At 50.5% G+C, this 18446-nt stretch overlaps 9 protein-coding genes across 9 annotated transcripts; 4 read left to right on the forward strand and 5 right to left on the reverse strand.

Annotated features, from left to right (window-relative positions):
- BDV37DRAFT_171452 (zinc-dependent alcohol dehydrogenase family protein) lies at positions 1–1977 on the forward strand. Its single transcript, XM_032079340.1, has 4 exons — positions 1–327; positions 410–1280; positions 1375–1470; positions 1540–1977. The coding sequence occupies exons 1-4, from the start codon at positions 268–270 to the stop codon at positions 1626–1628; spliced, it is 1116 nt and encodes a 371-aa protein (XP_031945666.1). The 5' UTR covers positions 1–267; the 3' UTR covers positions 1629–1977.
- A 71-nt stretch (positions 1978–2048) lies between these two features.
- Positions 2049–3185, forward strand: BDV37DRAFT_268404 (acyl-CoA thioesterase; the record flags this gene model as incomplete). The annotated part of the gene is made up of 2 exons (XM_032084176.1): positions 2049–2183; positions 2295–3185. The coding sequence occupies 2 exons, from the start codon at positions 2049–2051 to the stop codon at positions 3183–3185; spliced, it is 1026 nt and encodes a 341-aa protein (XP_031945667.1).
- A 237-nt stretch (positions 3186–3422) lies between these two features.
- On the reverse strand, positions 3423–3809 carry BDV37DRAFT_278840 (uncharacterized protein; the record flags this gene model as incomplete). Its single annotated transcript, XM_032086167.1, has 3 exons — positions 3423–3460; positions 3519–3663; positions 3723–3809. 3 exons carry the CDS (start codon positions 3807–3809, stop codon positions 3423–3425), a joined length of 270 nt encoding a protein of 89 aa, XP_031945668.1.
- A 642-nt stretch (positions 3810–4451) lies between these two features.
- BDV37DRAFT_278841 (EthD domain-containing protein) lies at positions 4452–4998 on the reverse strand (the record flags this gene model as incomplete). Its single annotated transcript, XM_032086168.1, has 3 exons — positions 4452–4521; positions 4573–4763; positions 4843–4998. The coding sequence occupies 3 exons, from the start codon at positions 4996–4998 to the stop codon at positions 4452–4454; spliced, it is 417 nt and encodes a 138-aa protein (XP_031945669.1).
- Positions 4999–6273: 1275 nt separating this feature from the next.
- On the reverse strand, positions 6274–9185 carry BDV37DRAFT_295880 (transketolase family protein; the record flags this gene model as incomplete). The annotated part of the gene is made up of 5 exons (XM_032089986.1): positions 8554–9185; positions 8379–8488; positions 7838–8320; positions 7258–7775; positions 6274–7191 (listed from the first exon to the last, which is right to left on the reverse strand). Exons 1-5 carry the CDS (start codon positions 8751–8753, stop codon positions 6274–6276), a joined length of 2229 nt encoding a protein of 742 aa, XP_031945670.1. The 5' UTR covers positions 8754–9185.
- Positions 9186–10167: 982 nt separating this feature from the next.
- Positions 10168–12251, forward strand: BDV37DRAFT_278843 (Zn(II)2Cys6 transcription factor; the record flags this gene model as incomplete). Its single annotated transcript, XM_032086169.1, has 3 exons — positions 10168–10283; positions 10348–12074; positions 12124–12251. The coding sequence occupies 3 exons, from the start codon at positions 10168–10170 to the stop codon at positions 12249–12251; spliced, it is 1971 nt and encodes a 656-aa protein (XP_031945671.1).
- A 211-nt stretch (positions 12252–12462) lies between these two features.
- On the reverse strand, positions 12463–13353 carry BDV37DRAFT_295883 (uncharacterized protein; the record flags this gene model as incomplete). Its single annotated transcript, XM_032089987.1, has 1 exon — positions 12463–13353. The coding sequence occupies one exon, from the start codon at positions 13351–13353 to the stop codon at positions 12463–12465; it is 891 nt and encodes a 296-aa protein (XP_031945672.1).
- Positions 13354–13913: 560 nt separating this feature from the next.
- On the forward strand, positions 13914–15798 carry BDV37DRAFT_278845 (uncharacterized protein; the record flags this gene model as incomplete). Its single annotated transcript, XM_032086170.1, has 4 exons — positions 13914–13983; positions 14047–14083; positions 14146–14259; positions 14301–15798. 4 exons carry the CDS (start codon positions 13914–13916, stop codon positions 15796–15798), a joined length of 1719 nt encoding a protein of 572 aa, XP_031945673.1.
- Positions 15799–16569: 771 nt separating this feature from the next.
- On the reverse strand, positions 16570–18253 carry BDV37DRAFT_278846 (major facilitator superfamily domain-containing protein; the record flags this gene model as incomplete). The annotated part of the gene is made up of 5 exons (XM_032086171.1): positions 16570–16710; positions 16777–17187; positions 17255–17813; positions 17886–18002; positions 18069–18253. 5 exons carry the CDS (start codon positions 18251–18253, stop codon positions 16570–16572), a joined length of 1413 nt encoding a protein of 470 aa, XP_031945674.1.
- Between the last annotated feature and the right edge of the window lie 193 nt (positions 18254–18446).

The following is an 18446-nucleotide window of genomic DNA, read 5'->3' on the forward strand; positions in this document are numbered from 1 at the left end:
ACATCCCTAGCCCCGCCATGATGACGCTCCCTATTTGCTCGCCTGGAATCTAGAGAAGAATGTTGGAATCAAACCTTGGCTATTGCTGGTTTATATTGGCACTGTTAAACGTGTCTTCCCCTCTTTCCTGTGCTCTACCCCGCACCACATCGGCCATATTTCTTCGAGATGTAGTCTCCTTCAGCTCACGGCACACTCTCAGTACTCGACCTGATAACGACGCCGGAATAGAGTACTACAAAGGTGCCACAATATATTCGTTTCGAAATGCCCGTTGATGTAGCTTCTCAGACTGCCGATGCCAGCATCGCCAGCAGTCAACCTGGTGTGAGTTTCCCATATCGGAGCATCTCCGAGATATCCCCATCACGTCTATATCCTGACATGAACGTAGCTAACAAGCAGAAAGCTCGACAATGGACCGACAATGAGAGCCCTGGTTTATACAGGACCCAGCAAGCTCGAAGTCTTGGATCGGCCAAGGCCAGTCATACAATCTCCCACAGATGCAATTGTCAAGATGCTCCACAGCACAATCTGCGGCACAGACCTACACATCCTGAAAGGCGACGTGCCAGCAATTCCATACGATCGAGTCCTGGGCCATGAAGGCGTGGGTACAGTTGTATCCGTTGGATCTGCGATCAATGACCTTTCGGTCGGCGACAATGTCGTAATTGCCGCTATCACAGCGTGTAAAGTTTGTACATCTTGTCGCAAGGGACTGGAAGCACATTGTGTAACTGGCGGCTGGCAACTGGGAAATAAGATCGATGGAACCCAGGCAGAATACGTGCGCATTCCACACGCAACGTCTTCCTTGTACAAGATTCCCGATGGCCTTGACCTTAGGGCCTGTGCTGCTATCTCAGATGCACTGCCGACAGGACTGGAATGCGGAACAGTGAGCGCTCATGTGCAACCGGGCAGTACTGTTGCGATTATCGGTGCTGGTCCTGTGGGTCTGGCTGCTATGCTCACTGCTAGATTATACACGCCTTCTCGGATCGTTATGATCGACTTGGACAATACCAGGTTGGAACATGCGAAGAGACTCGGCGCTGATCATGCCGTTAACTCAGGAAACCCGGATGCGATGGATACACTGAACACACTCACAGAAGGGCAAGGCTTTGACTGTGTTATTGAAGCCGTCGGGATCCCGAAGACCTTCGAAATGTGTCAGAAATTAGTCGCACCAGGGGGTTCCATTGCTAATGTTGGTGTTCATGGGCACCCTGTCAATTTGGATATGCACAAACTTTGGGATCGCAATATCAGTGAGTCTTTGTTTCCAGATTATAATCTGTCGTGATGTTATCTAGGAGACTGGCCCTCCAGATATGGAGTACCAACTAACTGTACGCTCTGCAGGCATCAAGATGCAGTTGCTGAACGGTGTCAGTATCCCAACCCTCCTGCGACTGTATCAATCTGGCCATATAAAACCTTCTAGCCTATTTACTCATCGTAAGTGGTATATCCTAAGTTCTCACATATGATCAGGATTTGCTCTCTTCTAACTAAACCTGGATATAGACTATCCCTTTTCGGAGGTCCACAAGGCATATCACAGCTTCCAAATGGCATCTCAGGAAGGTGCTTTGAAGGTTGCGATTGACTTCTAGCTCCGTTTCAGGTTTTGCCGTTGATGGAGAGTGTGGCCATGACCAGCTTGACTCAATGACGTTTGATAAGCTATCCTTTGGTCCGTGCACGTGATACATGCCTCGGTTTCTATTCCCCAACGTTTCAACAAGCTGAGTCGTAGCTGAAATGTGTACTCCGTAATCGTGGACTTTAAAGTGCTTTAAACCCGTGAGCTGGCTAGTTGCACGAGTTGGACTTGGATTTTGTCGCGGGGACGCTTGTACCACTGCACCGGAACGAATCCTCGGCCTTAGTGATCGATTTATACCCACCCCTGCTCTCCTTTTTTTTTCTATACATCCCGGCATCACATATACAAAGGTTCAAAGACAAAAAAGCAAACACAAAAATAAAAATAAAAAATAAAAAAAAAGAACAAAAACAAGCTCCAATCCAACATGGGCCTGCCAGTGTCCCTTCGCGCAGATACAATCCGCGACCTCTTGCCAGGAGTCTCCTCAATCATGACCTGGAAAACCATAGCACTACTCCTGGCCATCATCAACCTGAAGAACCTCCCATTTGTCTGGCACGTAAGTACATACATACATACATCCTCAAACCAACACCAATACACCCAAATCCCCACCCCCCACAAAACCCCCCCTGAGTCCAAACAGACCCAAAACTAATCCCCGCCGCAGCTCCGCATCTTCCACCACCTGTGGTGGAACGTCCGGCGCAAGCCCGGAGACCCCCATTTCCCACGGGGCAAAGCACTGGTCACACACACGGGCAAGCCCACCCACCCGGTGTTCGTGCCGTACTCCGTCACATCACGCACCCCGATTCTGGAAACGGACTACAACTTCCACAAGTCCAACAGCACGTATTTCTCGGATCTGGACATCTCGCGGACCGCGCTCGTCACGCGACTGTACACGCCGGGGATCCGCACCGTGAGCAAGGAGCTCGATGTCGAGCTCGGCGAGGCTGCGCGCCGCGAGGGGAAGAAGCCGCCCGCGCACAAGAACATGTATGTGGCGCTGGGGTCGGTGTTTTGTTCTTTCAAGAGGGAGATTAAGCCGTTCGAGCTCTATGAGATCGAGACCAAGGTCATTGCCTGGGATCGGAAGTGGATGTATGTGTTGAGTTTCTTCCTTAGGCCGGCGAAAGCCGGCGGGAAGAGGTTGCTTTTTGCTACCGCCGTTAGTAAGTATGTTGTTAAGAAGGGCCGGCTTACGGTGCCCCCGGAGAGGGTGCTCAGGGCTAGTGGGTGGTTGCCGGAGCGTCCGGAGGGCGATGTGTTGGTTGCTGATAGCCCGGTGGAGGGCTCGGGTGTGGGGACGCCGGCTGGGGAGGGGATTACAGCTACGGCTGGGGTTGATGGGGCGTTGGTGAGGGAGGTTCTGAAGGTCAGTGAGGATGATATGCCTGAGACGAAGCTGGAGGAGGAGAAGAAGGCAAATGCGGAGTTGTGGAGTGTGGGCGAGTGGACTTGGGAGATGATTGAAGAGGAGAGACAACGGGGGTTGGAGGTGGTGGCAGGCTATATCAATATGGATACGAAGCTACATGACGAATGGGAGCGGTGATGAGTTGTCTTGATATAATGTTTTACGTTCTCATCTTGGGTTCTTAACAATATTGTTATGTTCTGGATAGGTAACTTTTGTATAGATCAGACTGTATAGAACGCTGGCGCTTCAACTTGCAAGCTATATTACAATGGTCCGCATATCAGCCATAGTGATACCCTATAGATATCTCTCCAAGCTCACCTCCTTTCCCGGTACATTAATCGCAGACCAAAACCATCCCAGCTAAAACTTTCACGGATCACAGAGAGACCTACGGAAATCCCAAACAACTACCGAAACAATTAGCCCAAAGCCAAGGGGTTGAAGCGCTTTTCACGCGAAGCCTACTCTTCTGATCCTCCTCCGAGCACTTCCCACTCTTTCCATCATTCCCACCCATACACAGTCCGACTGCCACATGGAAGTCGGGTCTGTCACAGAAACTGGGAATGTCAAGCCCACGGGTAATATTCACTTCATAAATGCAGTCGACCTGGATTCCTCCGTCAGTATCCAAAAACATGATCAGTAGGCATGAGGGAAGCAACGTACCAGACACTGCGGGACGTCCTGTTCTATGTAGGTAGCCACGACGGCAGCCACGAGAGCCGTTAGAGAGACCGCGAGGGAGAGCTTCATTTTGGTATAGTTGCTTGACTTGTCATGCAGTACTTGATGTACGGGTGCACAGCTGATATTTATAGTCTGGGAGGGAGCGCTTTTCTAGTCTTATTTTTGGCTATAGATAGCCCTGGGACATGTTTGGTCCCTGAATCTGTGCCAGGGACGTACCCTCCTAGCGTCTTGTGATACTCGATATGCATCGATAAGGAGACGGCTATAGCGTACCTTGTGGGGTCATTGGAAGGTAGCTGCAATAGTAGATGCAAAAAGTGTGATTTAAGGCTGTATGGATACCATGTATGGGTCACTGTGCGATACCTGTCATATTACCAAGAATCTCCTGCAGGGGTGATTGCTATCAGGGCCACTTTTTCCCACATAGTGTCTTGGTATGGTCTCTACTCTTTTCAATCAGGGGCTGTTGGGCTGGGGGATGGACCTGCAAGGGGTGCTTCTTCTATTGGTTTTTTCTTTTTCTTGACCTTCAGATATCACTAGGGGTGTTGGAGGATTAGGATTCATGGTGGTGGGTATTAGACCAGATTGATTGAATATCGTAGAATTGATAAAGACGAAATAAGCCCGAAATAATGTTCGATGACGACAGGTGAACAGCTCTAACCCATAACTCCATAGCACCATAAATTCCCATCCCATTCAGTTCCTCAGCCGGCCCTGCGAGTCTCTCCCCCCGTTCAAGAAGCTGTTCAAGTATCCGATGCAGACGCTTATTCATGTCAGCCAGCGGTGCAGAGAAAATGGCAAAAAGGTACCATACCCAGAGCGAGTTGTATCCGCAAAGGTCTCATGGTCAGGCATGACATTTTTCCTGAACTCGGGATCATCCCAGACCTTCTTGAAATCCTCGACGTCCTTCATTACAAACTGAACAATATAGTCATGGTCGGAGAGCTTCTTTGACATCTGCAGGTATTCGGCATGCGGGCGTGCGGCACTAAAGTTATCGATCTGCAGCATCACTACAGTTAGCATGCATGCATTACAATCTCCCACCAAAAGCCACCCGGGGGTTAGATCCCAAACCCACCACATTGTATTCCAAGATACCGTATTTCTCCAAGAAAGGCGCAGCCTTCGGCGCATGTACTTTGCAGAGGTGGTGGTGGAGCTCCTCCTCCGTCAACCCGGGCTTGCGGTAGCCGTTGATGGTGATGACGATCAGACGCTGATTAGTCTCCGACATGGTGCTGGCTCAGCAAAAAAATCCTACATGAACGAGTTATGGATGGATGATATGTCGACCCAAGAATGCACGATCGGCTGGGGGAAGTTCGGGCCTTTTTATTTATGAGTTGGGGGACTTCCGTCCGCGCCCCCCTTGCGTCCCATGGGCGGCCAATGGAACTATCATGATCTGGAATCTTGCTGAAATGTTTAACTTCCCTTGTGTTTCGGTTTCGGGTTGCATTTATCGAGGGTTGACAATTGGTTGGTTGGAGCCAAGAGACATTGCGGTTGCATCGGCGCGACGCTTTCGGAAATAGGCTGCTGGCTTGCCATTCTCGCTTGCATCGGATGGCGAATATTTTTCTTGCTCGGTGAATAGGTAATCGAAGCTCCGGCTCGTAACTACTCGTGTGCTGGTAATGTCATTCATGATTTAGACAGATTGAGGCGAGTAGAGATGATGTGGCAAGGCGTTGCATGGATTTGCTGCTTGCAATGGTTTTCTGGGGTACTTCATGGTACCGTGTTTCGTTTCACTTCAGTTCTTCTCTTCTAAATTGATCCTCAGTGGTTTTTCCCTTTCAGAGTTTGATTTTCTTTTCAGTAGGCGTTGCATTTGCATGACATGCATAAATGTACTCAGCGAACGCGAAGTGGTCCGTTATGAAAGCCGCATTAGGAAATGTACATGCATTATGACATTCATTAGGGCTCAGGCCGAGAATGTCGGCTGCCCCTATGAATCGTCTGACTGAAGTCAATAAAGGCAAGTAACTGGTGTCGATATAGATACTTGCATTGCGCACCTATAGTAATATAGCTGAATCATCTTCTCCTCTGTTTAGCTTTCAATACACCTGGACTTAAGCATGTATTTGACACGGTGTAATTCCACGTAATATTAGAAAACTTTTATGGATCTTACTGTGGTATAGCTTCAAGATTCGCCTATAACAGCGGTATTAACTAGGTAGAGTGACTACTAGTACTTATGGGCAGTGAAATACGTTGTCTTCAATCAGGGAACTGCTAGTGTTGATACATCGACTGAAGCTTTGAACTATAGAATTCAGATTCACCTGACTAACTCTAAAGAGAAATTATACTGTTTATTAAGGAGATTTCTTATACTATACCTGACTATCCCAGTCACTGCATCTTTAGGAACTTGTTGTTAACTATTACGTACTATTAGAAGACTTAGACCTAGTAGAGACTTATTATCCGTTCAAGTATGTCATTCTATACATTCATCGACTATATACATCATTCGTATGTTTCGTAACCTCCTTCAATGCTCTAAACCAACCCCCAGGCTACCGTTGAAATCCCTGAAATCACCCCTCAGGGTCCCAATACCGTCGCGTCTGACTTCCTCCACTAAGTCCTTGACTTTAGGTGCGATGCTCTCCGGCGCAAATCCAAAGTGCTCGTACGCATCCTTTGAAGGAAGACTCTTTCCAAAGCTGTTCATCGACACTGAAGCATCAGCATAGCGCTCCCATCCGTAGGATGGGTACGCCTCGATCACGACCGTGGGTTTTCCAGCGCGGGGCTTCAGAACCGATTGCTTGTACTCCCGCGACTGCTGCTCAAAAAGCCTAGTACAAGGGAAGGAAACAACTCGTGACCTAACGCCGTGGTCCCTGAAAAGCAACTCCCGAGTCTGCATGGCAAAGCCCATCTCAGAGCCGACTCCGATCAAGGTCACATCGAAATCGTCGTCCTCAGCCTCGACGAAGACGTACGCGCCCTTGAGTGCACCCTCGCGTGAGGAGTATTGGGGGTACTGGGTCAGGCTCTGCCGGGAGAGTGAGATAATGGTGGGCGTGTCGGTGGCCTGGATGGCGGCGATGTAGGCGCCGGCCACTTCTTCAGCGTCACATGGACGGATATAGAGAACATTAGGCATGGCGCGGTAGAGGGCAGCAACAGCGATGGGTTGGTGCGTAGGTCCGTTCTCGCCAACGCCGATACTGTCGTGCGTGGCGATGTGGATCTGCTGGAGGCCTTGGAGCGCGGCCATGCGCACAGCGGCGGCAGCGTACAAGTGGAAGACAAAGTATGTGCTCGTCATGGGGATGAAAGTGCCTTTGTTGAAGGCAGCAAGCCCGTTGGAGATGGCGCACATGGCGTGCTCGCGGATACCGTAGTGGATGTATCGGCCGCTGTAGTTTCCGTTCAGGCCGCATGCTGTTCGGAGTTCAGGCTGGGTTTTACGTTAATCCCCTGCTTTCAGGCACAAAAAAGGGAATACTGAAAATGGCACACTCACCGATTGGAAGTCGACCTTGTTTTTGTATGCGACATTGACCGACGGAGTAAGATCCGCCGTGCCCACCAGGAATGAATTGATTCTCTGTCCAAGGGCGTTGGTCACGATGCCGGCTGACTTTCGGGAGGCTGTGGGCGCAGTAGGATGCTCTTCCTTGTGAGGAATGCATTTGGTCCAGTCTTCAGGCAGCTTTCCCGCGACACGGCGCTCAAATTCAGCCCCTAGTATGGGATCTTCCTCATGATACTTCACCAGGACCGCTTGCCAGCCCGCCTCGTGGGCTTCACCCCGGCCAGGAATGTCACTGAAAAAATCGTAGACGTCCTGGGGGATATGGAAGTGCTCGTTAGGGTTGAGACCAAATGACCTCTTGACGTTGGCCACTTCGTCGACTCCGAGGGCAGCTCCATGTACGTCGGCGGTGCCGGCCATTGCGGATCCGAAGCCAATCGTGGTGCGAATGTTGAGGAAGGTGGGCTTATCGCTCGACCGAGCGGCAACAAGGGCGTTTACGATGGCTGATGCGCGTTAGCAGAGCCTTTTATATAGATCACCAACCTAAAGAGTCTCTGAGACCTACCGGCAACGTCAGAGTCTCCATTGTACACGTCTACGACATTGAACCCAGTCGCCCGCATCTTGGTGTTGATATCCTCGGTGTTGGCAACGTCTGCAGTTCCGTCACATGTAACCGAGTTGTTGTCGAATATAACGCAGAGGTTGTTTAGCTTCCAGTGACCAGCGAGGGAGAGCGCCTCGAGACCAACGCCTTCCTGAAGGCAAGCGTCACCAACCATGCACCAAGTCATATTATTCACCAGCTCATGGCCGGGCTTGTTGTATGTCGCGGCAAGGTTTTTAGTGGCCATGGCAAGGCCAACAGCATTGGCAAGGCCCTGGCCAAGGGGCCCAGTTGTAACCTCGATGCCCTCGTTCTCAATTTCGGGATGGCCAGGGCAGACCGAGTCGAGCTTCGATGAGTGGTAGGACTTGAGCTGCTCAAGTGTCATGCTCCTGACGCCAACAAGGTGCATAAAAAGGTACTGCCACAGGCAGGCATGGCCTATCATGGTTCCAGTTCAGCTACATATCACCTGTTTCTGCGGGTGCACAGGACATACCATTCGAAAGAACAAAGCGGTCCCGGTTAAAGTAGTTGCAATTCTTTGGTGAGTACTTCATGACATACTTGTACAGGGCAATACCGATGGCAGCCATGCCCATGGGAGATCTGTGATGAGGCTTAGTTAGCGTACGCTGTGAGCAAGGAAATTCCTGAAGATGGTGTCGATTTACCCAGCGTGACCTTCGCCGTATTGCTGGCAGAGATCTGCAATGAAAGCTCGGAAGACATTCATCACCCGCTGATGCTTCTCTGGACTCTCTAATCTGAGATCAGCAGCAGCAGCAGCAGGAGCACCGTTGCGGATGGCTGAGACTGCCTTGACCGGCAGATTCTCGGCGGGCTCCTCGAGGAGTTCCAGTGTAGGTGCCATGATGTAAAGGTCAGGGCTGACTGTGAGACTGGAAATAGTTGTATTAGAATGGCTTTTGGTGTTACCAAGTTGTAGCTGGCTCGCAGAAGCATTCGAGCAGACTATCAATTCTTATATTCGACATCATCCCATGTCTGTCGCGTGCCCTAGAATCAATACATCGCGGCGATACTGAAATGTGGCTGTTCGAGGTCGAGGCGAAGCCATAGGTGATCCAACCCCAGCAGTGTCAATGGTAGAAACTCGAGCTTGTAGAGAGGCTATTTTGCACAAACTGATATTGCCGTAGGATGGACAAGGGGGATAATCCCTCGCATCGAGACATGGGCCCCGCATCGAGAGCCCACTATGCCGGTCCACTCCGGTTGCGCAGTGTGTCAATATATATTGGTGAAGGGATGAGCTGGTTGAATTTCTGCTCCTAGGTCTTGCGCCTCTTGAATCCGGCTTGATATCCTAATCCAGTAGTATCCCAATATCTTTGGTGGTTTGCATTCCCTTTTTCTATAGCTACAGAGCAGAACTTTAGAAAATCCCGCTCCCCTACTCCGGAGTTCAGTAGTGGCTCCCACCTGACCAGTAGAACTGCTCACTGCGCTCTCTGCCATATTGATTTGAGGGTTTGGTTGGTTGGTGGATTTAGTAGGTGGGCCAGTCCCACAGGCCTAGGCGTCTAGGACCTTCAGTATCTGGCTTCCTGATAAAGTCAAGAGAAAAACAGCTTCTTTTCGATTAAACGAGGATTATTTAGATAGCTGCAAGATGATTTCCCGGGCTACCGGGCTCATAACCTGTTGAGGGGACGAGCTGGTTGAATTACTCCTCTGTTGCTTGAGTTGCTTGAATCTATCGACATGACTGTGGGAAGAAATCGTTAGGAAGAAGTAGCGCTAGGCCTAACTAGGCCGCGCCAACAATATCCCATCCAAGGTATAGTGAACTATTCAAAAAGCCGAGTGAAAATGTAAGAAAGCCATCCTGTAACCTGTTTAACGTGAATAAGCATAACGTACGCCCTTCACCTTGCATTCATTTGTTATCACTTCGACCTACAGGTTTACTTCAGTGAAGCTGGCTTTTTGCGGCAATATGCAAGGATCCTAGTTGAAGTACAGGCAGTGAACGGGGTCGAGTCACTCATCTTTCCCATGGTTGGTATTTTGCTTGCCTCGCCTAAGAGTCCAGCTGATTGATGCAAGCTGCGCAGCTAACCAAATGCCTTTGCATTACGAATGAGTTAGACTGGTTTAGTGGCCATTACGGCTCATATTTCCCCACTAATGGGAAGTTGGGAACCCCAGAGCTTTGAAGTGGGTCAGGCCAAAGCGGGGGCAATTTAATGAACGCTGGGGAATATTTAGGAATATTTGGCAGGCCAGTCTTCGAGACGAAGCCACAGACAAATGTACCCTCAATGGAGGCTAATAGTAGTGCACAACGAAAATCAACAACTGAGGGCATCACCACCGGGACTAAGCGTCGCCGCATCCGACCGTCTCGGGCTCGCGGCTTGAGAACCAAGACAGGATGGTGAGTGAATACGCAGTTCAGTCAATTCAATTCCGAAGATCACATTCGCTTACACGCACGACAGTCTCACGTGCAGAGAGAGACGCGTGAAGTGCGACGATGGTAAGCCCACATGCATGCGGTGCTCCAAGTCAGATCGAATCTGTCGATATGCCCAGATCGCTGACCAGCGACATGGAACCGGAGCCGGAGCCAACTATGAGTCCCCAAGGGCGCAACTCGATTCAAGAGGGGAGAAGGCTCAGGAGCAACTGTCGAGCGCTAGTACAGCTCCATACTTTCATCAGCCTACCTACTCATCCCCTACCGAGCAACCCAACGGCTCGATTGAGACGTCGCAGAATGATCGTCTGAACGAGGCCAATGACCAGAGACTGCCCAGCATTGACTCGGGATTCTCAGCCTCTCCACTTTCACTTAGTCAGGTTTCCCTGCTCAACATCTCCCCGTTCGAGTGGTACGACCTGCTAGCACGGGATGCCATCAGCAACATTCAACGGCTGAACGATGCTTCAACGGGCGACCCACGATGGAAATTTCCCGAGATTGCCCTCTCTCGTAGACAGTCGCCAGCCCATGAATGTCCTGAGACCCACCTCGAACAATCCAGGAGGCACACTGAGCAGCAGCAGCTCGCTCTGGAACATCGAGATGACGGATTCGAAGCGCCTTCACTGAACCATTACCAGGTACCCGAACCTTGGAACACAACGAGTAGGATAGAATTATCGGCAATCGATCTCAGGTTCTTTCGATACTACATCGAAGTTGTTGGGCCAATACTAGACTTGTTTGATCCCGCTCGGCATTTCAGCAATGTTGTGCCCCATCTCGCACTACGAAATAGAGGGCTGCTGAAGTCGATACTTGCAGTTGGGGCTAAGCACATATCTCTCGGTCTCGTGCCCGGTGAAAATGTGCCAGGTGACCTTGCCGCTCCAGATCCAAGTGTTCCAACCCCGCTAGCAGCAGCGACTGGTCTGCCGTCTGAACTCGACCCTGCTCCGGCACACATGGCTACACAGTATTACTACGAAACGCTTCAATATCTATCACAGACACTACTCTATCCCTCCTATGCAGACTCCCGTGAGATACTGGCGACAGCCACTATGATTAGCACGTATGAGATGTTTGACACCGACAGCACGACGACCAGCGGTGACTGGGAGAAACACCTGCGCGGCTCGTTCTGGATACAACGTTCTCAGGACAACGACGGCGAGTCTGTAGACAGGTTGAGACAGGCCGTGTGGTGGGCATGGCTCCGGCAGGACATATGGGCGGCCTTCCGGGCAGGACGGCCAACGCTCACTTTCTGGCGTGCTCGAAAAGGGCTCGAGGAGCTTGACTCGGATGAGCTCGCAACACGGATAGTCTACATATGCGGCAAGTGCGTAGCCTATGCCGCTTCAGATGAGACGTCGCCAAATCAGGATCCAAGACACAGAATCGAGCAGGGTGACCGACTTCTCTGCGCGCTCGACGATTGGCACCGTGTCCTCCCCGCCTCTTACCAACCCGTCACCGTCGCCATGGACCCTGTCTCAGATACTACTGTGTTCCCGCCCATATGGATTCACCCCCTCAACCACGCAGGTGCTATGCAGATGTACAATTTTGCCAGAGCCATGGTGCTTCTTAACCAACCCACGATGGGCGGACTAAACGCCTACTGTCTCCGTGACAAGCAGCTTAGTGAATGTGTCAAGATGGTCTGTGGCATTGCCAACGCCTGTCAGGAACAAGAATCCGCAATGGCCTTTGTTAACGTACAGGCTTTGTTTGGAGGTAAGTGTCTTTCCTTGATTCGTTGCTGCCCTGGCTGACGAAACCTTAGTTGGCCAATTCGTTCGTTCGCCCGAGATGCGCGGCGAGTTGCTCCGTATTTTGGAAAAGATGCTGAAGATTAGCAAATTCCCGGCAAGGGGGCTTGTTTCTGAGCTCAAAAATGTGTGGCAGGAATGAGTTGTAGCAATGAAGTGTGCGAGCCGAGCCGGGATAATTCATTCCATGGGGAGCTATGTATACTAAAAGCATAGCCCATTCTACCACAGGCGTTCTATGTACTGAGAGTAGATAAAAGAAAAGAAAATCAGTATTATTCCAGTTGAACTCTTGAATCAACGTGTCTGCATCACCCGTGTATATCTTCCATCGTTATCATGAATTCAGTCCCTCACCAAGCTCCTACAATACCAGCAATTGGAATATCGATACCGGTTGTGTACGAAGCACCATCAGAGAGCAGGTACACATAAGCTCCGCCGAGCTCCTTGGGGTCGGCCAATCTCGGCATGCCGCCATAGTACTGCATTTTGAGGTCCCAGTCCGGTGCTTGATCCACAAAGTAGGTCATAGCGGTCTTTATAAAGCCCGGCGAGATTGAGTTGACGCGAATGCCATGCTTGGCCCACTCCATGGCTAGCGTATGTGTCATATTGCGCACGGCACCCTTGGTAGCTCCATAGGGAGCCGAGGGCGCCGCGCGGTTGGGGCGATAAGATGTCATGGAAGCCGTGAAGACGATAGATCCCTTGATTCCCAGATCGATGAACCGGCGGGCCACTGTAGTCGCGCAAAAGTAGGCGCCAAACACGTTGAGATTGAACAGTTGGTCCAGCTGGGCGCGGCTGAAGTCGAACGCCGGCTGGTGTTTTGTCATGCCGGCATTGGCGATGAAGCCGTGGATGGCTCCTCGTGCGGAGATGACAGCATCGATCGCGGAGCTGACGCTCTCCTCGGACGTGACATCGCAATGTACGTAGTGTAAGCGCTTCGTGTTGACTTTCTGCAGGGCGGCGAACTCCTCGCCAGGTTCGAATACGTCCAGGCTGAAGACGGCAGCAGCCTCGTTAGACAAACAGACCTCTGCTATGGCTAGACCAATGCCCCTGTTGGCACCGGTTATGGCGATGACCTTGTCCTTCAAAGTGATTCTCCAGTCATGATCTGGACCTGGCTGGGTGTCAAGGAAGGCGGGTGACACATCGGAGGTATCTTGGCCTGGTGTCACTGCGTTGCTGCCGTGGCCGTTGCTATTGGGGGCGTCGAGCATTTCCGGAGGCATTATTGAGGATCTCTTGTGTACTGTAAGGATTATGAAGGTTGAAATGATTGGGAAGTCCTTGGGTTGGAAGGCTCCCTTTTAAGTCTGCTATGGACTTCTATACGGCAAGACGACTCCGATGCCGCTTACATGCATATAGCAGTGGTTCGGTAGACTGGAATCGTGCAGCTCCATTGACGAATGGGGCAGTCTAAGGATGCATGCGCACGCATCTTGGAGGACTGCTAAGTAGGCCATGTTCGCTTTGAGAATAATACGACTGACCAAGGGCGCCAAGATGATCTAGGGCATGCACTAACGAGCGGGTCAGACTAAATGGTACATCGCATCGAGTCCACGCCGGGACATTGCTGGGAGCATGATTGACAACTCACACCCCTGTTATGTGGATATCCATGTGTCTATGGAACTTACATAGCAAACGGTACACGGGCAGAGTGTCACGTTTCCCCCCTTTCGGCTCCTCGAATTTCTGCCTCAGCACTTTCAGCCTTCAACCTTGCTTTCCCCACACTTCACTCCACGACCTCCACTGGATCCTTTTTCCTTGTCTGCACATCATGGTCAAGTTAGAGAGAGTAATCTGGCAGAGACGCAAGCCCCGAGGACGCGGGCTTCGTGCTACGACTGGTTGGTTAGTATCTCTCCCTTCCCCGGATACTTGACTATTTCGGGTATCTCACCTAGCCCTAGCCTCATCTGTAAACGCCGTCACGTTAAGTGCGATGAAGTAGGTGACCTTCCATGTATAAACAAATTGATCTGTCAGGAATGTATGTCTGACTTGACCAGGTTCATCCCCAATGCGGTCCCTGTGCAAAGGGACGGCGTCCTTGTGTCTACGCGCATTCGCATCGCCGTGACGTTGCTGCCCAGCCAGGAGTGTCCGAGTGCCCTCCAGACAAAGTGAGTGGGGACCAGAACGGTGGGAGTAACTCTAGTACTAGATCACTACAGGTCGTGGTGGACTCTCACCACCAAGGCCAACAGTCTATTCAACAAGAGAGCCCTCCCATGGAGCCACATCAAGCTCCCACGGGCGAGAATATGGTAACCCGCACTCACAAACCGCCTGATAGCTATGTACCGTCATCAGGCACAGAAGCAAGTGATATACCCTTGCGATGCTTGCAGCTTTTGGCAAAGAATGCCACCGATGCTGATGGCGGGTTTCTGCTGTCTCCGCCGCAGTTATCTCGCAACCGGGTCGACACTGGAGAGGGCTGGGAACTGTCTTCCAACCTGCGTCCTCACAAATTAAGAGATCAGCAGAACTTTCATGCTGCGGCCTTCAGTCCGGAGATTGGACAGCGCATTGTGCCACAATCACCTGACACTGAGTCCGTTGCAATCAAGGCGCCCTCGTCATGGACCTCAAGGTATCCAATTCCTCTTTCGGACGTAGAGCATTGTCTTTTCAAGCATTTTGTGCGCGTCTCAAGCAAATTGCTGGACTTTTATGACCCAGAAAAGCATTTTGCAACAACGGTTTCGCACATAGCGCTTCGGAATGTTGGTTTAATGAAAGCGTTACTGGCCCTTTCTGCGCGCCATCTCTCGCAGGGAAAAACCGAGAAAGAGAATGTTGTCCGCGGATCAATTGAAAAGGATGACATTCCGGGACGCGGGGAAGATATTATTGACCGCACTCTTGCGGCTAAATATTACTTAGAGACCCTTGATTATTTGAACAAAGAAATGCAGTACCCATCCCATGCGCGGAGCTTGGATCTGATTGCGACCGCCATCCTCATCAGCACCTACGAGATGATCGACGGCTCGAATCAGAATTGGGAAAGACATATAAAAGGTATATCATGGAGGCAACAACTCCAGGACAACAACGGAGAGTCAGGAGGACTCCGATCAGCCGTCTGGTGGGCTTGGCTTCAACAGGATATCTGGGCTGCGATGAGAAGACGACGTCGAGTCTTTAGTATCTGGAAACCTAAAAAGCCAGTGTCGACGCTCACAGCACAAGAGTTCGCAACTCGTGCCTTGTACTTGCTTTCCCAGTGTATCAACTATGCATCGAAAGAAGAAGAGGAAGCTTCAGGTTTAGAGCGCCGCGTGGACCGGGGAAATGAGCTGCTCTCCTTGCTCCAGGAATGGCATGAAGGATTACCGCCAGAATACAGCCATCTGCCTTCCGTATCCGATATTGAAATCTTTCCACCGATTTGGGTACATCCGCCATCTTATGCTGCGGCTCTGCAAATCTATAGTCTTGCCCTGATCCTCGTCATCTTGCACCGTCCATCCTCCGGCGGAACTGAAGACTATCGATTGTCACAGCATATGTTGGCAGTTGCTGTGAGGACAATTTGTGGAATTGCAAGGTCTATTGATAAAAACGATGAGGGAGCGAACATGACCTCGTTAAACTGTTTATTTGGGGGTAAGATAGCCCGAAACAACCATTTATCGCATAATGCTGAAATGTAATAGCGGGGATGTGTGTACACACTCCACACGAACGACTCGCGCTTTTGGACCTTCTTGGCTCATGCCAACGAAGGGTCCGCTGGCCCCTAGTCTCCCTCCAAAAAGAGCTTGAGCTGGAGTACTCAAAGGATGCTTTCAGTGGCCTGATGAGATGAATCAATTACACTGTTATTCGGTCGCATACGCCGAACATAGACTAGGCGCAAATACACCATCCAAATCTAGTTGGAAAGCTCTTGAGACCTTTCGGTCTGGAATCTCCCCGATCCATGCCAATATCACAGGCTACCAGTCCCCGCAATTCATTTCACGATCAAACCAACAGCAAAGATGGAGGCTCGTCTGCAAACTAACTTCCTGTGAGCCAAATAATCGCACTACAGGCTGTGAGTAGGAAGAGTGATACCCGCCGATTTGGGATACATACTCATTTAGCATCTCAATTAAGGAGCCTTACTCTCTCTCCTCATATCCCTTATAGGGCTCGCCATCTATATTCTCAAAGCTATGCTTCTTCATGTGCAACGTTGTTGTATTTCTCTTGGGCTGCGCCGTAGCGAATTCTCGCCCAATCAATCGATCAAGTTTCGAGTAATCGTCAGAGCCTAACTACTGGACCTGTTTTGCGACGCCCTGAACATCATCTTTACCACCTGGCCTCTGCGTTTAGTGTCTCCATCGGTCTTACCTACTCCCGCTGTCGCTCTACGAGGGACTCATATATATCGATGATCGAGATATCCATCCAATAGTCAACACACCAGCGTATCATCACTGAATGATACCCTCCCGTAGACGGCGCCGGAACCAGGTATGCAAGAACAAAAAGACAATCACGCCCACAGCCAGCATCGCAGAAATAACAGCAAACCCCATAATATACTTAGGACTATCATCTTCCGGGAAAAGATACTATTGCAAGTCTTAGATTAGCCTTGTGGCGCGAACGGGGGGTAAGGAGCTTAGCGGGATATGTACCGATCCGTAGATTTGTGCCAGATTACCCAGTGCATTCACCATAGCCAAAGCAACACCTCGGGCTTGCGGGTGCATTCCGGCAAAGGCAGAAGAGGCGTAGGCTAGCGTGCCTCCATTTGTGGCCCAAAGGCCTGCTGCCATGAAAACCAGGAGAATATATCGAGCTGTGAAGTTGTATATAGAACATACGACAATTGAACATATCAGGGAGACTGTTAGCCAGCTAGCAATGATTAAGCCGCGCCATGTGGGAACTTTGTCGCTATAGTAGGATGTGATACCGGTGGCGATGAATGCTACGCCGTAAATAGGAACAGTTAATAAGTTGACCTTCTTCGTGGATGCGTTTCCGAAAAGCCCCTCTACAAGGGTTGGGTAGAAGTAAGTCAGAGTGCTTGAACCAACGATGACCTGTGGGGAATGGTATGGTCAGTAATCGGAGTTTAAAGATGTGAGAGAGGAAAGGGGGTCGACGAACCATGTACCCAATGATGAACGCCCAGGTGCGCCAGTTTTGGCAAGCCACTTTGCAAGCATCCAAGCTACTCAGATGCTCGCTATCCTCGGTGGTGGTGGTCACATTCTCGGTGGACAGGCGTGCCACGGCGACCTGCTTCTCGCGCTCAGAGAAATGTCGCGAGGTCGCGGGAAAGTCAGGAAGGATGAAGAGAGAAATAATAGCGAACCCGACAGTGGCTGCACCTTCAATGATGAATAGCCACCGCCAACCACGAATACCATGAACGCCCTCAAGACCATCAACAATTCCGGCAGCGATTAGGCCACCAAAAGCACCCGATAGAACGGCCGCCGAGATGAACACCCCGAATCTCTTCGACTGTTCGGTTTGTTTGTACCATGATGAGAGGACAAGGAGCACACCGGGAGCAAAGCCAGCCTCGACACATCCAAGAATGACCCTAAGGACTACCAGGTGGGTGAAACTTTTTACAACAGCCATCACACAAGTCAATGCGCCCCAGAGAATCATAATTGATGGGAGGAAAATAGAGGGTCGTGACCTGCCTAGGGCAAGGCTGTGGAGAAAAGGCAGTTAGTGATCAGGATGTGAGACTGAGGGCTGAGTATCGGTGCTGGGATTTTCATACTTGCTAGGTACCTCGAACACTACATATCCAATGAAGAAGACTACCAAGGCAATCGAGTATTGGTTGGACGTCAAGCTGAGATCTACCTCCATACCAGAGATCTTTGCATTTCCGATACTGTACACAAACACATTAGCCTCTAACAGAGCATTCAGACTCTAGCTTTAACATGCCCACACTTACTTGGTTCTATCAAGGTAGGACAGGAGGTACATGATCCAAATGGTAGGTAGGAGGGTGAGGTCAATCTTCCTCACCAACGCCTTCTCTTCCTCGGAAGTGAACGATACTGCTTCAATAGCATTCACATGCTCAATCTCATGAGAGGAGATATCCTTAAGTTGGCCCTCAGCATCGGTTAGGTTCATTATGGCTTGTTGGGAGAGTTGGGGTTAGTGGACTAAGGAATAAAATGGTAGTTTGGATATTGACCTCCTTACGAGGTGTTTATGTTTCATCTCCCAACCCAAGATATACCAGACTAGGGCTTTTGGACTAAGAGCAATTTCGCCATTTAGCTCATCAGTCCGCCCGCCATGATCCGGATTCACTTTGTCCACC

Source organism: Aspergillus pseudonomiae, assembly GCF_009193645.1.
Source record: "Aspergillus pseudonomiae strain CBS 119388 unplaced genomic scaffold BDV37scaffold_6, whole genome shotgun sequence".
NCBI lineage: Eukaryota > Fungi > Ascomycota > Eurotiomycetes > Eurotiales > Aspergillaceae > Aspergillus > Aspergillus pseudonomiae.

Bases quoted from the DNA above. Each gene is read 5' to 3' on its own strand.
- BDV37DRAFT_171452 (XM_032079340.1), top strand. From the start codon at position 268: ATGCCCGTTGATGTAGCTTCTCAGACTGCCGATGCCAGCATCGCCAGC. The intron at 328-409 runs GTGAGTTTCCCA...ACAAGCAGAAAG, and splicing joins TCGCCAGCAGTCAACCTGGT to CTCGACAATGGACCGACAAT. The intron at 1,281-1,374 runs GTGAGTCTTTGT...TACGCTCTGCAG, and splicing joins ACTTTGGGATCGCAATATCA to GCATCAAGATGCAGTTGCTG.